At 58.1% G+C, this 13810-nt stretch overlaps 1 protein-coding gene across 1 annotated transcript in view; it reads left to right on the top strand.

Annotated features, from left to right (window-relative positions):
- The window catches only part of PRDM15 (PR/SET domain 15), a 46079-nt gene that overhangs the window by 12968 nt on the left and 19301 nt on the right, over positions 1-13810 (top strand). The window contains exons 6-10 of the mRNA XM_020284742.2: positions 5501-5731; positions 6481-6610; positions 7909-8090; positions 8295-8389; positions 8649-8736. Coding sequence (XP_020140331.2) covers positions 5501-5731; positions 6481-6610; positions 7909-8090; positions 8295-8389; positions 8649-8736 — 726 coding nt within the window. The remainder of the gene's footprint in view (positions 1-5500; positions 5732-6480; positions 6611-7908; positions 8091-8294; positions 8390-8648; positions 8737-13810) is intronic.

The raw sequence follows: 13810 nt of genomic DNA on the forward strand, positions 1-13810 counted from the left end.
AACTTGAACTTCCTTTGTTAATTTTTTAACTGAACTTAGAAGATGCACAACTCCAGGCGAGTGAAGGTTGGCTCATGCTTTTCAGAGTCAGGCCTGCCGCGCACTCCTGAGCGGCAGTTCAGTGAGACAGAAGACTGTCGTCCTCGTCCTGTCCTCTGAGGGGTGGCGTTTCCCTCTTGTCCCCTGGGGAGCCCTGCTCACATCCCAAGAGTCCCCCTAACAGCCTTGTGGCTGAACACAGCGCATCAAACCGGAGCATTAGCCTCGGCGCCCTCCTGAATTCCACCAAAAGGGCAGAAACAGAGGAAACTGGGGCAGCGCGGGGAGCAGGCAGGCGCAGAAGCTGGGAAGTGCTGGGGAAACGACAGCCACCGTGCAGACAAGAGGAGCTGACGCCAGCGGTGGGGGAGACCAGGTCGCACGCCAGCCTCTGCCGTGGAGCTCCAGAAAGGTCCAGAGGCCTTGGGGACAGTGGCAGGGTGGTTGGCTGGGAGTGTGCATGGGAGGTGGCCACACCCCTCCGCTTCTGCCCCGTCCCTGTCGGCAGATTATTGACGGTCCAGGGAGCTAACGCAGAGGGACCCGGGAGTGGGGCCTCTAGGAATGCGCTGGACTGAAGACAGGACTCGGGGGGGGGGGGTCACGCCACTGAAACGAGACCCCGTTTTCCTCCCAGCACAGGGGCGGCCCGGTCTCTGGTCTGGGAAGGGGAGGGTCGGTTTCTCTGGAGGAACCGGCCAGTCTCCAGGACTATGACCGCTCGCCCCCTGGGTATCCTGCAGGAAGCCACCCGTGCCTGGGGCGCCCAGGGGACCTTCAGGTGTGGGCACTGTGGACTCTGGAAGGAGGGCTCACATGAGAGGGGAGACCACCGCGGCCAACAGAAACAATTATTCCGTGAAAACTGAAAACCAAACCTAAACAGAAAACCTCTGTTGCAGCCCCGAAATGAGAACAGCTTGCTATTAAAACAAATTGGAGAACAGAGAATAACTGGAAATGAAAGCCGTGGTCACAGAGTTAAGTTTGAGGGATGCGTACCGCAGGATGTCAAGGAACCTTCCAGAGAGATGACACAAGGAGGAGACCATAGGGAAAAGAGGAGAACCGAAGCGTCGCCCGGGAGCAGTCCCGCAGAGAAGAGGGCGAATCCATGGGAGAGGATGCCGAGCCGGGACTGCTCCGGACCTGGGACGTGCTTCTGGATGGAAAGGCCGGTGAGTGACCGGCCCTGCGATGAAAGGAACCTCGCCCAGCCGCGTCTCCACGGAGGGTGAGATCGTGTTAGGGTCTAAAGAAGAAAAACTTTCAGAGAGAAGAAACCAAGCTGCCTGACACGGTGAGAATCAGGGTGGCATCATGTCAATACTTCTCAACCCCAACCAAACATTCCTAAGCCACGTCCGTCGTTGTGCCAGGGTGTTTCAGACAGTCCCGGCGCAGAGGTCCGGCCTCCTGTGTCATTTTTCTCATGAGGTTACTGGAGGGTGGGCTTCTGGGAGAATCAGGACTCCACCCAAAAAGAAGGCGGCAGGGCTCCCCCTGGGGTCCCTCATTGCAAACAGCAGAACGCACCCCAACTGCTTTACTAGGAAGGGACATATTGAAGGCATTGAGTAGCTCAAAATTTATGACAAGGAGGTCAGGCGTGGAGGCTCAGGCCTGTAATCCCAGCACTTTGGGAGGCCAAGGTGGGGAGGATCGATAAAGCCCAGGGTTTGAGACGGGAATGGCAACATAGCGCAACCCCGTCTCTGCAAAAAATTAAAACATTAGCCAGGCACAGTAGTGCATGCCTGCAGTCCCAGCTACTCGGGAGGCTGAGGCAGGAGGATCGCTTAAGCCCAAGAATTCGAGGCTGTAGTGAGCTATGGTGGTGCCACTGCGCTCTACCTGGGTGACAGAGTGAGACTTTGTCTCTAACAAAAAAAAAAAAAAAGTAAAGGACAAAATGATTTCCAAGAAGGACCCAAGAATCTGGGCTGGAGTCCGCACTCGTGCAGCCTCTGAGAGCCAGACACCCCCACTGGCTCGCCAGGAAATGTGCTCTCGGGCCTCTGCGTCCCCACACTGCTGCAGAGCCTGGGCATAGACCTGCACTCCGGGCAGGATAGCTGGGGAAAGCTTTCGGAGCCCCGAAAGCTGGGGCTCAGGAGGTGAGAAGTTAGCAAAACGTCGTAGGGATGCTTTTTGGTGCTGACAGGCAGGACACAGGACAGACGTCCTCTGAGTGTAGGACACAGGGGGGGCACAGGGAACGCCCAGGTTGCTGGGGCGGGAGGTTGCAGGACAAGAGCTCTGCCCTGGGGCTCAGGGGCAACTGGTCTGAATTGGAGCAGGACCAAGGGCTCCAGGAAGAAAGGCTCCAAAAGGGAAAGAGAAGGAAAAGAGGTTAACTGATGTTCTTGCAGAGAGAAGAGTTAGACTTCTGGTAGAGATTCAGGGATCAGTTAGTGACATACAGAAGAAAATAAGCAATGTTAAAAGCCAAAGCAACAATTAACTCCAGGAAGGCAAAAGTTGTATATATATAAAACTAATCATAACCCATATATGGCACAGCTGTGAATACATTTTTATGATCATAATTATGTAAACACTCATTATTGATTTACTCAAAAATTGTAATAGGGATATATCGGTGAGACCGGGGAGAAGTGTGAATATTTGGGAGGCAGAGAACCGGGCGTAAGAAAGCTGAATCTTGGGCTTCCATATTCAGTGGTAGGTGATGTCTGACAGAGAAAATGGAAAGACAGTAGTGGACGAGAGGCAGGGGCTGCTGTTTCTGTCATGCCCCAGCTCCGGCTGGCTGTGCCTTCCCTGTTTTTCCTTGACAGACTGTTACAATGTTATTCGTCTTCTCAAAGCACCAACTTTTGGCTTTGTTGATTCTTTCTATTATATTTTCATTTTTATTAATTTCTGCTCTCATTTATTATTTCCTTTTTATACTTTTTGTTTATTGTTTCTTTTCTATTAAGTTGACTGCTTTAGCTCATTAATTTTCAGCTTTCTTATTTTCTAATGTCATACAAGTATTTAAGATGAATTTTTTCCTGAGACCATATATTAGCCACATTCCACGTTTTGATTACATGGAGTATCTAAATTTATGTGCACTATATAAAGTGCTGCATTAGTAAGTAGAGTATGTGTACTTCTCTTTGATATGTGGTCTCCCGTGCCCCATATTTCAGTTCTAAATACTTTCTAACTTGCATTATTTTTCGTTTGAATCCATAGTTATCTATAATGGTATCTCCTAATTTCCTTACATGTGGCTCTCTCCCCCTAGTCCGCTTTCGGTGCACATTTCTGATCTTCAATCTAAACTCTCGTGTCGCCTCCAGGACGTCTCCAGGGCAGGCCTGCAGGTGGCAGCCTTGTCAGTTTGTGTCTCAGAATGTCTCCGTGCGTGTTGGAGACTGTTTTCACTGGGTGTTGAGGTTTGGTGTCTTCTGATCTCCTCTCTGCCCTTCGAGGGTATAGTTTCACTGCTTTGTGACGTCCGTGATCGCTGCTGAGAAGTCTGCCGCCATCTCTGCTGTTCTTCTGTAGGTCGTCTCTTCTAAAGGTGCTTTTGGAATCCTGCCTTCGAGGTTCTGCAGTCCGTCCCGTGGACGTTGCCTGTGCGTTCTCCTCGTCACAGCTCTGGGGGCCGAGGGCCCGTGTCTTTCATCCATTCTGCACGGTCCCCCTCCTTCTTCTCGCGCGCCGCGCGTTTCTCGTTCTCTGCTCTCTGTGTGGGTCCCGCCATGCGTGTGGAGACCTTCTCTTGGTCCGTGTCTCCGTGTGGAGACCTTATCTTGGTCACGCCTCGTGTCTCCGTGTGGAGACCTTCTCTTGGTCACGCCTCGTGTCTCCGTGTGGAGACCTTCTCTTGGTCACGCCCCGTGTCTCCGTGTGGAGACCTTCTCTTGGTCACGCCCCGTATCTCCGTGTGGAGACCTTCTCTTGGTCACGCCCCGTGTCTCCGTGTGGAGACCTTCTCTTGGTCACGCCCCGTGTCTCCGTGTGGAGACCTTCTCTTGGTCACGCCCCGTGTCTCCGTGTGGAGACCTTCTCTTGGTCACGCCCCGTGTCTCCGTGTGGAGACCTTCTCTTGGTCACGCCCCGTATCTCCGTGTGGAGACCTTCTCTTGGTCACGCCCCGTGTCTCCGTGTGGAGACCTTCTCTTGGTCACGCCCCGTGTCTCCGTGTGGAGACCTTCTCTTGGTCACGCCCCGTGTCTCCGTGTGGAGACCTTCTCTTGGTCACGCCCCGTGTCTCCGTGTGGAGACCTTCTCTTGGTCACGCCCCGTGTCTCCGTGTGGAGACCTTCTCTTGGTCACGCCCCGTATCTCCGTGTGGAGACCTTCTCTTGGTCACGCCCCGTGTCTCCGTGTGGAGACCTTCTCTTGGTCACGCCCCGTGTCTCCGTGTGGAGACCTTCTCTTGGTCACGCCCCGTGTCTCCGTGTGGAGACCTTCTCTTGGTCACGCCCCGTGTCTCCGTGTGGAGACCTTCTCTTGGTCACGCCCCGTGTCTCCGTGTGGAGACCTTCTCTTGGTCACGCCCCGTGTCTCCGTGTGGAGGCCTTCTCTTGGTCACGCCCCGTGTCTCTCCGCTGCTCTCTCAGTGGAGAGAGCATCTCCGTGTCTCCAGCATCCTGTCCGTGTTCCTTTCTGGGTAGTCCCGGCACTCCCCGTTTCAGTTTGCCGGTTCTCTCTTCCGTTGTGCCTCGTTCTCTGTTTAATCTACACATTGTGCTTCTGTTCAGTCTCTGCTTTTTATTTTATAGAAGTTTTATTTGGTTACTCGTCATAACTGCTTTTCTGCAGTATGTTCTCACCTTCTTTACGCTTTTTTGCCCTTTACTGATTTAAAAGTACCTTTCCTTGGACTTGGTACCCAGCCCTGCCTGCCCGTTACCTCTGTGTCTTCCGGTTATCTTTTCTGGGGAGGGTCTCTGAGGCTTTCTTTGATTACAAATCGAGCAAAGCTTTTTGCTTTCATGTAGCATTTTTAAAGGAAAGGGCATTTTATTTATCGTGAGTTGAATACTTTTTAATGTTCCTCTTTGAAGGTACATTTTAAAGTAAATATAGTACATGGTCATTGCAGAAAAATTAGAAAATATAAATAAGCTTAAAGAAGGAAATAGAAATTGCCTGTAATGTCACCCTCTGGAGAGAAACACTTTGGTATTTTGCTGTATCCACCCGAGGTTTTAGTTGCAAACGTACGTGTGTGTTCGCTTTTACCGTTCTCAAGACTGCCACCATGGTGAACCTACCTTGCTTTTATCACCCAATTTGCCTTTTAAAATAGTAGTTGTGTTTGTGTAGTGGAAATGCTTTTAGTTTCAAAAACAGTGGAAATAACGTTCATTTATCTATACAAACGGTGCGCTATTAACAAACGAAATAAAAACAAGCAGAAATGGGGAGTAGAGGTGGGGCCGGGCGTGGGCGGGAATCAGGCTCCTGACTGTGCCCATTCTCGTGTCCCCTGCAGAACATCTCCTGGGTCACCTGGAACAGGCCAAGAGCCTTGCTCCAGGCAGCCAGAGCGAGGTGTCCCCGGAGAAGGAGCCAGAGGCGCCCCGGGGGGACGCCCCTGCAGTGCCCGGGAATGAGAGCGTTGGGGCCACCAAAGAACAGAAGAAAAAGCCTCGAAGGGGGAGAAAACCCAAAGCATCCAAGACCGAGCAGCCTCTAGTCATCGTTGAGGACAAGGAGCCGGCAGGTGAGGTGGGGTCCTGGGTGAGTCTCCTGCGGGGCACGGGCTTCCTGGCGTGCGGGGGGCCAGGAGGCGGGGGGAGGGGCCTGAGACCAGGTCAGCTGGGTGCCAGGTGGGAAAGCTCAGCGCAGAGCGGTGGCAGGGAAGGGGGGACTGCGCCTTCTCCTGTGTCTCAGTCGGTGCAGAGGATTGGGGTAATGTTGTGATGTGGTTTTAAATAAGAATCCGGCCGGGCGAGGTGGCTCACGTAATCCTAGCACTCTGGGAGGCCAAGGCGGGAGGATTGCTCGAGGTCAGGAGTTTGAAACCAGCCTGAGCAAGAGCGAGACCCCTGTCTCTACTAAAAAAATAAATTAATTGGCCAACTAAAAATATAGAAAAAATTAGCCGGGCGTGGTGGCGCATGCCTGTAGTCCCAGCTACTCGGGAGGCTGAGGCAGGAGGATCGCTTGAGCCCAGGAGTTTGAGGTTGCTGTGAGCTAGGCTGACGCCACAGCACTCACTCTAGCCCAGGCAACAGAGTGAGACTCTGTCTCAAAAAGAAAAAAAAAGAATCACAAGTTATGAGCTCAGTTTGGGGAGAGAAAGGCATTTTCCCTTCCTGTATGTGCAAGGAAACCTGTGGGCCCACAGTCCCGCCAGGTCTCCTCTCCTGTGCGAGCCGTGACAGCCGTGTGCGTGCCGTGGCCTGGCTGCAGCCCCGTGTCTGTCGCCTGCTCTGCCGGTGACTGGGCTTGCCGTGTCTCCCCGCACAGAGCAAGTGGCAGAGATCGTTGCCGAGGTCCCCCCGGACGAGCCTGTGAGCGGGACGCCGGACGAGCGGATGATGGAGCTGGTCCTGGGCAAGCTGGCCGGCAGCGCCGGGGACGCCAGCCCCGTGCCAAAGTGAGTCCTGCGCGCCGGCCGTCCCGTGGGCACTCGGCGCTGGGGCGGCTGGGGCGTTCCGGAAGGGCCCCCGCCAGGAGGGACGGAGACGTGCTTGGGAAGCAGCAGGAATGTTCTGGAGCTCCGGAGCGTGACAGTGCGTCCACTGTCAGCTCAGCTGTCAGGAACATTTATTTATTGTGATAAAATATACGTGACGTAACATTCAGCATTTTAGCTGCGTTTAAGTGTGCAGGTCAGTGGCATTCAGTGCACTCGCACTGTTGTGCAGCCATCAACACACTTTGATGGCCGTCCATCAGAGAACTCCAGAACTTTCCAGAACTTTCCAGAACTTCCTCATCTTCCCGAACTGAAACCCTGTCCCCGTGAAACACTTGGCTCCCCAGCCCCTGGCGCCCCCCACTCTGCTGCCCGTGTCTGTGAGTCTGGCCACTCTAGGGACCCGCGGGAGTGGGACCACACGGTCTTCGTCCTTTCGTGACTGGCCTGTTTCCCTGAGCACAGGGTCCTGGGGGCTCGTCCACGTCCACTGGGGGACACTTGGGCCGCTCCCCCCTTGACTGCCGTGAAGGGTGCTGCCGTGATAAAACAGCTTTTTATTTGAATTTTGGTAAACTTACCATCTCATTCTGTGTTCCTCTTTTCCTTTTCTGTTTTTGAACAAAGAAAATATTTGTGTTTTGTTATTATTCTTGGGTAAATTTTTGCCCTGAAGCTGAATGCACTGGTGGTCATTATTTTTCTTTGGCCCTTTCTGGAGTGTCCCAGAGCCGCAGAGTGTGCCTGGTGCCCCGGCGGGGCCTGGAGCTGAGGCCAAAGCACTATCAGGAATGACGGGCCCCACCTGCACATTTATACCGTCTCATTGCCCGGAGGATTCCGGGGCTCACCATCAAAACATGCCCAGTAGGGGGAAGAATTTTTTTTAAAAATCAGATTCAGATAAAATATAAAACAGAGAGTCAAGAGCAAGTGAGGAAAACAGAACACAGATGTGATTGTTCTAGTTGAGACACGGGTCACCTCCGAGCTTTCCCGTGGCCACGAACCAGGGGGTGTGCGGCTGTGCAGAAGGGACTAACTTTTGCCATTCAGTCTTCGAGGCGCCATCCCTGCAGGTGCTCTGGAGGCTGGGTGTCGCCGCGGCAGTTCCCACCTTCCTCGCACAGAGGTGCAGCTTTAGCCGGGCAGCTCTGGGAGGGGGTTGTTTCCAAGATGATTGTAGCCTGAACTCTCTTCCCCGGCGGGCGACTCAGTCTCCCACCGTCTCTACCGGTCTGCTCCTCCCCGGGCAGGTTCACCCACCACCAGGGCGGCGGCATCTCCCTCAAGCGGAGCCTGATCCTGTCGGGCAGGCACGGCATCCGGCGCAAGCTCATCAAGCAGCTGGGGGAGCACAAGCGGGTGTACCAGTGCAGCATCTGCAGCAAGGTCTTCCAGAACAGCAGCAACCTCAGCCGGCACGTGCGCTCCCACGGTGAGGACGGCGGCAGGGCGGCCCTGTCTGCCACCGCCGGGTCCCCGTGGGCCAGCCGTGCTGCAGGGGGGCGCCGGTCTCTCCGGTGGGCGTCCCCCCCGACACAGAGGGAGCGGGAGGGCCCCCCTAGAGCTCGGCACAGCACCCCATCTTCCAGTGCGTGCTCCAAGTAGCGAAGCCCCCGCCTGCCGCTCGCGCCCACAGGTGACAAGCTGTTCAAGTGCGAGGAGTGCGCAAAGCTGTTCAGCCGCAAGGAGAGCCTGAAGCAGCACGTGTCTTACAAGCACAGCAGGAACGAGGTGGGTGGCACCACCGGGCCGTCTCCGTTGGGTGGGAGAGGAGGCGCTGACGGGAGGCTGGGCAGTGAGGCTGCCTGAGACGGGGATTCCTTTCCGAGGGCGGCGAGAGTGCGCGCTCCCTGTTCCCAGATAGAGCAGGAGCGAGCAGCGGAAAGAGCTGCGGCAGACACCGCTGTAGGGTGGCTGGGGCGGGCGGCGCCCAGGGCTGGTCCCTGGGGGCTCTGCCTGGGGCCTCACGAGGGCGCGCCCCTTCGCGCAGGTGGACGGCGAGTACCGGCACCGCTGCGGCACGTGCGAGAAGACCTTCCGCATCGAGAGCGCGCTGGAGTTCCACAACTGCAGGACAGGTGAGGGCCGCCCCGCCTCTGCCGTCGCCCTGCGCGGCGGGCCGGGGCGCTGTGGTGGGAGTCAAGATGGCGTGGGCGCGAACAGCCTCACTTTTGACACTCCTTCCGTGCCCGTGACTGCAAAGCGCTTGTTGCGGCTCTGAAGACACAGGAGGAGGCTTTCTGTGTCAGAGGGACACGTCTGTGCCCTTCGTTAGTCAGCCAGGCCGTCTGTGGCCCTGGCGTGGGGCGCTGTAGGTGGGGGTCCACCTCTGGGGGCCATGCTCGCTGGGAAGGGGCGCAGCGGTGCACGGCGTGTCCGGGACCGCGTGAGGAATGAAAGAAAGACGGGCAGTGGCTTGGGGAGCCAGGCTCTGCCACCTTGACCGTTGGGTCTCCTTCGTCCGTCTGTCCTGCATCGTCCAGGGGGGCGCTGTGGCCACCTCGCAGGGATGCTTAGTTCTGAGCCCGCGTCTGCGCCCCAGTCTCCAGAAGTGGGGTGTCGGGTGAGGCGGGAGGCTGGCCGTGCCTGGACAGGCCTTGGCGGAGGGGCCGCCGCGCCCGGGGGTGTCTGAGGCCGCATCTGTCAGGCCAGGTTAGAGATGCGTATGTGCAGCAAGGCGGCCACGGCACGGCTGCGTCTCCCGCGTGCTCCGTGGTGACAGTGTGCTGCCCTCTGGGGCCACACCTCCCTCCCAGCGTCCAGTGGGGCCCCCGAGGTGGGTGGTCCCAGAGGGGGCAGAGGGAGAGTCGCAGTTGCCTTGGTGTCCTCCCTCTCCAGGACTCGAGCAGACCCGGGGCGTGGGGGTAGCCAGCGGCCGTGGCCTAGGGACCCACAGGCCAGCCTGCGACACCCACCCGATCTTGCCGGCTGTTGCCCTCCGTGTCTGGTGCTTGCCTCTCTGCTGGCTCTTGTTGAGGTGCTGCCGCCCTGTGCCCCTGGAGAGCCGTGGGCCTGCATCCGTGGACTCGCGCTGTCCTGGGGCTGCTCCCCGGCACCTGCAGGGCCCCTCTGCCTGGTCGGCTCTGCTCTGGGGGCTCCCGTGTGGAGCTGTCCACCGTGCTTCTGCCCTGGGCAGGGCTGTCCAGGCGGCAGGCACCAGTCACATCCACCTCAGCTTTAACTGCTGGAAAGGCTCTGTGTCCAAGGCATGGAGTGGCTTCCGGAAGCTTCCAGATGAGCTTCCAGTGTGCTGCACCACCCGCATTTTAAGCCCTCCCCTCCCAAGTGTTCGCAGGAAACCTGGGGACAGGTGCCTGACTGCGTTTGCATTGGGTGCAGCCGCAGCGGACAGAGGAACCTGAATCTCATTTGCTAGCTCCCCCGTGGTCCCCAAGGGTGTGCAGGAGAGCAGCAGGTTCCTGAGGCTGTGGCTGGTGTCTGGGGTGCTTGGGAGGCAGGCTTAGGCTGAGGGGCAGCAGGTGGCTCTTGTTGTTTTTAACTGTGTCTCTGGACACAGATGGAACAGTAATAGAAGCAGCCAGAGCAGCAGCTGCTACGTGTCAGCTAGAAGTTCTGTTAAGCCAGATGTTCATCTTTGCTTGTGTTTTTAGAGACAGGGTCTGGCTCTGTCACCCAGGTAGAGTGCTGTGGCGTCATCATAGCTCACTGTAGCCTCGAACTCCTAGGCTCAAGCCATCCTCCTGCCGCAGCCTCCCTAGGACTACAGACATGCTACCACACCCAGCAAATGTTTATATTTTCTTTTTGTAGAGACGGGGTCCTGCTGTGTTGCTGAGGCTGGTCTAGAACCTGCGCCTTGGCCTCCAAAATGCTAGGATTACAGGCATGCGCCACCTCTCCTGGCCTGGCCTGTCTTTTTTAATTCTGTAGAGCCACCAAAGTGGCGGTGAATTGTGATACAGTTTCTCTTCTAAGATGCTCTAATTTCGAAGGTTAGAAGTTTAGGCTGAAATGGAGGCTAAACCTTGAAATGGGGGTCGTGTGCCCTGTTTCCTGCCTGATGTGACCCTTTTTTATCGTACAGAAGTCAGAATGTGCATCTTCCGTAGACCAGGAAATTGTGCAGAAAAGCTTTAAAATCCGTAGTCTGGTGGGTTTTCTCAGGTTCCCTCCACAGGACCCGTCTTGTTTTCGTCCCCGTGCCGTGGCGAGGTGCTGATATAACGTGTCTGAGTGTCCCTCGTGGCGGCTGACCACCAGCGCTGCTCTGGGGAGTCTCCGCGGCTCACACCCAGGCCCTCGGGCAGGACACGGACCGTCACCGTCACCCTCCCTGCGGCTTGGCTCCCCAGAAACCCACTCTCCCGTCTCCCGGTGACGTGTGCCCCAGGCCCGGCCTCAGATCCCGATAGGCGTCTGTTCTCACCCGCTCCGCTTGTTAAAACAGACACGGCCTCGGCGGTGGCGGGATCGCTGGTGGGAGCAGGGTTGTTGCCGGGATTCCGCAGCTGGGGATGTGAGGGTGGCCGCGGCAGGAGGAGCCACCCTCACTGACGGAGGCCAGGGCAGCTCTGCTCCCTCCGGGCTGAGCCCCCTCCCAGCGCAGGGAGCAGTGTGCAGTGGGTTCTCCGTCCGCGAGCCTAGGGGGGCTTGTGGGGGAGGAAAGCGAAGCCCAAGAGCAGCAGTGCTGCCTTCTGTGGCCACTGCCAAGCCCTAGGGCCAGTGGGGCCACCTGGCCAGGAGGGAGGCCCACCTGTGCTGTTCAGTACCTGGCCAGGAGGGAGGCCCACCTGTGCTGTTCAGTACCTGGCCAGGAGAGAGGCCCACCTGTGCTGTTCAGTACCTGGCCATGAGGGAGGCCCACCTGTGCTGTTCAGTACCTGTCCAGGAGGGAGGCCCACCTGTACTGTTCAGTACCTGTCCAGGAGGGAGGCCCACCTGTGCTGTTCAGTACCTGTCCAGGAGAGAGGCTCACCTATGCTGTTCAGTTCCTATCCGGGAGGGAGGCTCACCTGTGCTGTTCAGTACCTGTCCAGGAGGGAGGCCCACCTGTACTGTTCAGTACCTGTCCAGGAGGGAGGCCCACCTGTGCTGTTCAGTACCTGTCCAGGAGAGAGGCTCACCTATGCTGTTCAGTTCCTATCCGGGAGGGAGGCTCACCTGTGCTGTTCAGTACCTGTCCAGGAGGGAGGCCCACCTGTGCTGTTCAGTACCTGTCCAGGAGAGAGGCCCACCTGTGCTGTTCAGTACCTGTCCAGGAGAGAGGCTCACCTATGCTGTTCAGTTCCTATCCGGGAGGGAGGCCCACCTGTGCTGTTCAGTACCTGTCCAGGAGGGAGGCCCACCTGTGCTGTTCAGTACCTGTCCAGGAGAGAGGCCCACCTGTACTGTTCAGTACCTGTCCAGGAGAGAGGCCCACCTGTACTGTTCAGTACCTGGCCAGGAGAGAGGCCCACCTGTGCTGTTCAGTACCTGTCCAGGAGAGAGGCTCACCTATGCTGTTCAGTTCCTATCCGGGAGGGAGGCTCACCTGTGCTGTTCAGTACCTGACCAGGAGGGAGGCCCACCTATGCTGTTCAGTTCCTCTCCGGGAGGGAGGCCCACCTGTGCTCTTCATTATCTGTCTGGGAGGGAGGCTCACCTGTGCTCTTCATTATCTGTCTGGGAGGGAGGCTCACCTGTGCTGTAACCCCGCCCCACCCCACCGCGCCCCGCCCCGCCCTACCCTAGGTGTGGCGCCCGTGAGCAGAGGTGGCCTCCTCACCGCCGCCTGCCGTCTTGCTGGCAGGCCCTGGGGTGGCCGAGCGGCCGGGCAGATCACCCTGCTCTGCTGCCCACGTGGGAAGAGACCAGGCGTCTGACCCTGTCCGTGCCGAGGGCGTCGATTCCCCGCCCCCTGGGCTGACGCCGGCATCTCCCGAGTGAAGGCAAAGACCTACTGAGGCCGCCTCCTGCCCCAGAATCGATCCATTGGTCCTGCCCAGTGGATCTCAGCCTGGAGCGGGGAGGGCCCTGCCCCCAGGGGACATTGGCAGTGTCAGGGGACGTCTGGTTGTGGCAGCTGGCTCGGGGCAGGGGTGCTCCTGGCGTCTAGTGGGGGGAGGCTGGGGACGCTGCTGGACCCCCCGGTGCACAGGCTGGCAGGCGCCCTGGAGAGAAGTGTCCAGCCCAACATGTCCCAGTGCTGGGGCTGGGCAGGCCAGGCGGTGGGCCCTCAGGTTCTGAGTGACGCCATTGTGCAGCAAAGCAGGGACACACTGGTTGGAGTCATTGTGGAAATGGCACCTCTCGGTGCGGTCTCAGAGATTTGTATGTTTGGCATACATAACGTTTACTGGGTGCGGGAGCTGGTCGGCGGGCTAGCGCCCAGGGCCCAGCACTGGCGACGGCATGGTCTGTCCTGGCGGCCTCGCTCTGCAGAGGGACACGCACCTGTGCACCTGTGTGCGAGGCGCAGGAGAGAGAGCAGCTCTGCTGGGCGGGTGGGGCTGGCTGGGGAGGAGGCGAGGGGTCCCAGGGACACGGGGGCCGGGCTGAGGCGACCTGGGGTCTGTGCTGTGGCAGGAGCCCTGGGGTGCTGTCGGGGTCCTGGGTGGGGCAGAAGCAGAGGTTTGACTGGAGGTCTTTGAGGAGGGGCGAGAGCAGAGGCCTGGGCGCAGGACGGGTGTTTCTGGAGGCTCTGCAGAGTGTGTGCGTGTTTATGTGTGTGTTAGTGTGGTGTGTGTGAGCGTGATTTGTGTTGCGGGTTTGGTGTGTGTGTTAAGGGTGCATGTGCTAAAGGGGACCGAGGAACGAGGCGCTCAGGTTCGAAGGCATGTGGGGAATTTGGGCCCGTTGGCGCCGTGGGCAGGTGGGGAAAGGCAGGTGGGGGAGGAGGGCTGGGACCGCAGGCGGGGGGGGGGGGGGTGTGGAGGGCGAGGGCCACGGCGGGAGGGAGGGCCCTGGGGGGGCAGCAGGTGCTCGGGACGGAGGTGAGCACAGTGCTTGCTTTTTAAGTGGAGAAGCCCCTGGATCGCGTCTACTCCCTGCCGCGTCTTGTGCCCCGGGGCAGGTGGCACGTGACTTGCAGGTGACATCCATTCCTGGCCACGCCGCCCTTGTGCGCCTCCCTCCCCCAGCTTCGCCACGGCCGCGGAGGCCACGCGCTCGCGCCTGCGTCAGAGGGCATCCAGCTCAAAACCGCTGTGTCTG

The sequence above is a fragment of the Microcebus murinus genome, chromosome 1 (genome assembly GCF_040939455.1).
Source record: "Microcebus murinus isolate Inina chromosome 1, M.murinus_Inina_mat1.0, whole genome shotgun sequence".
NCBI lineage: Eukaryota > Metazoa > Chordata > Mammalia > Primates > Cheirogaleidae > Microcebus > Microcebus murinus.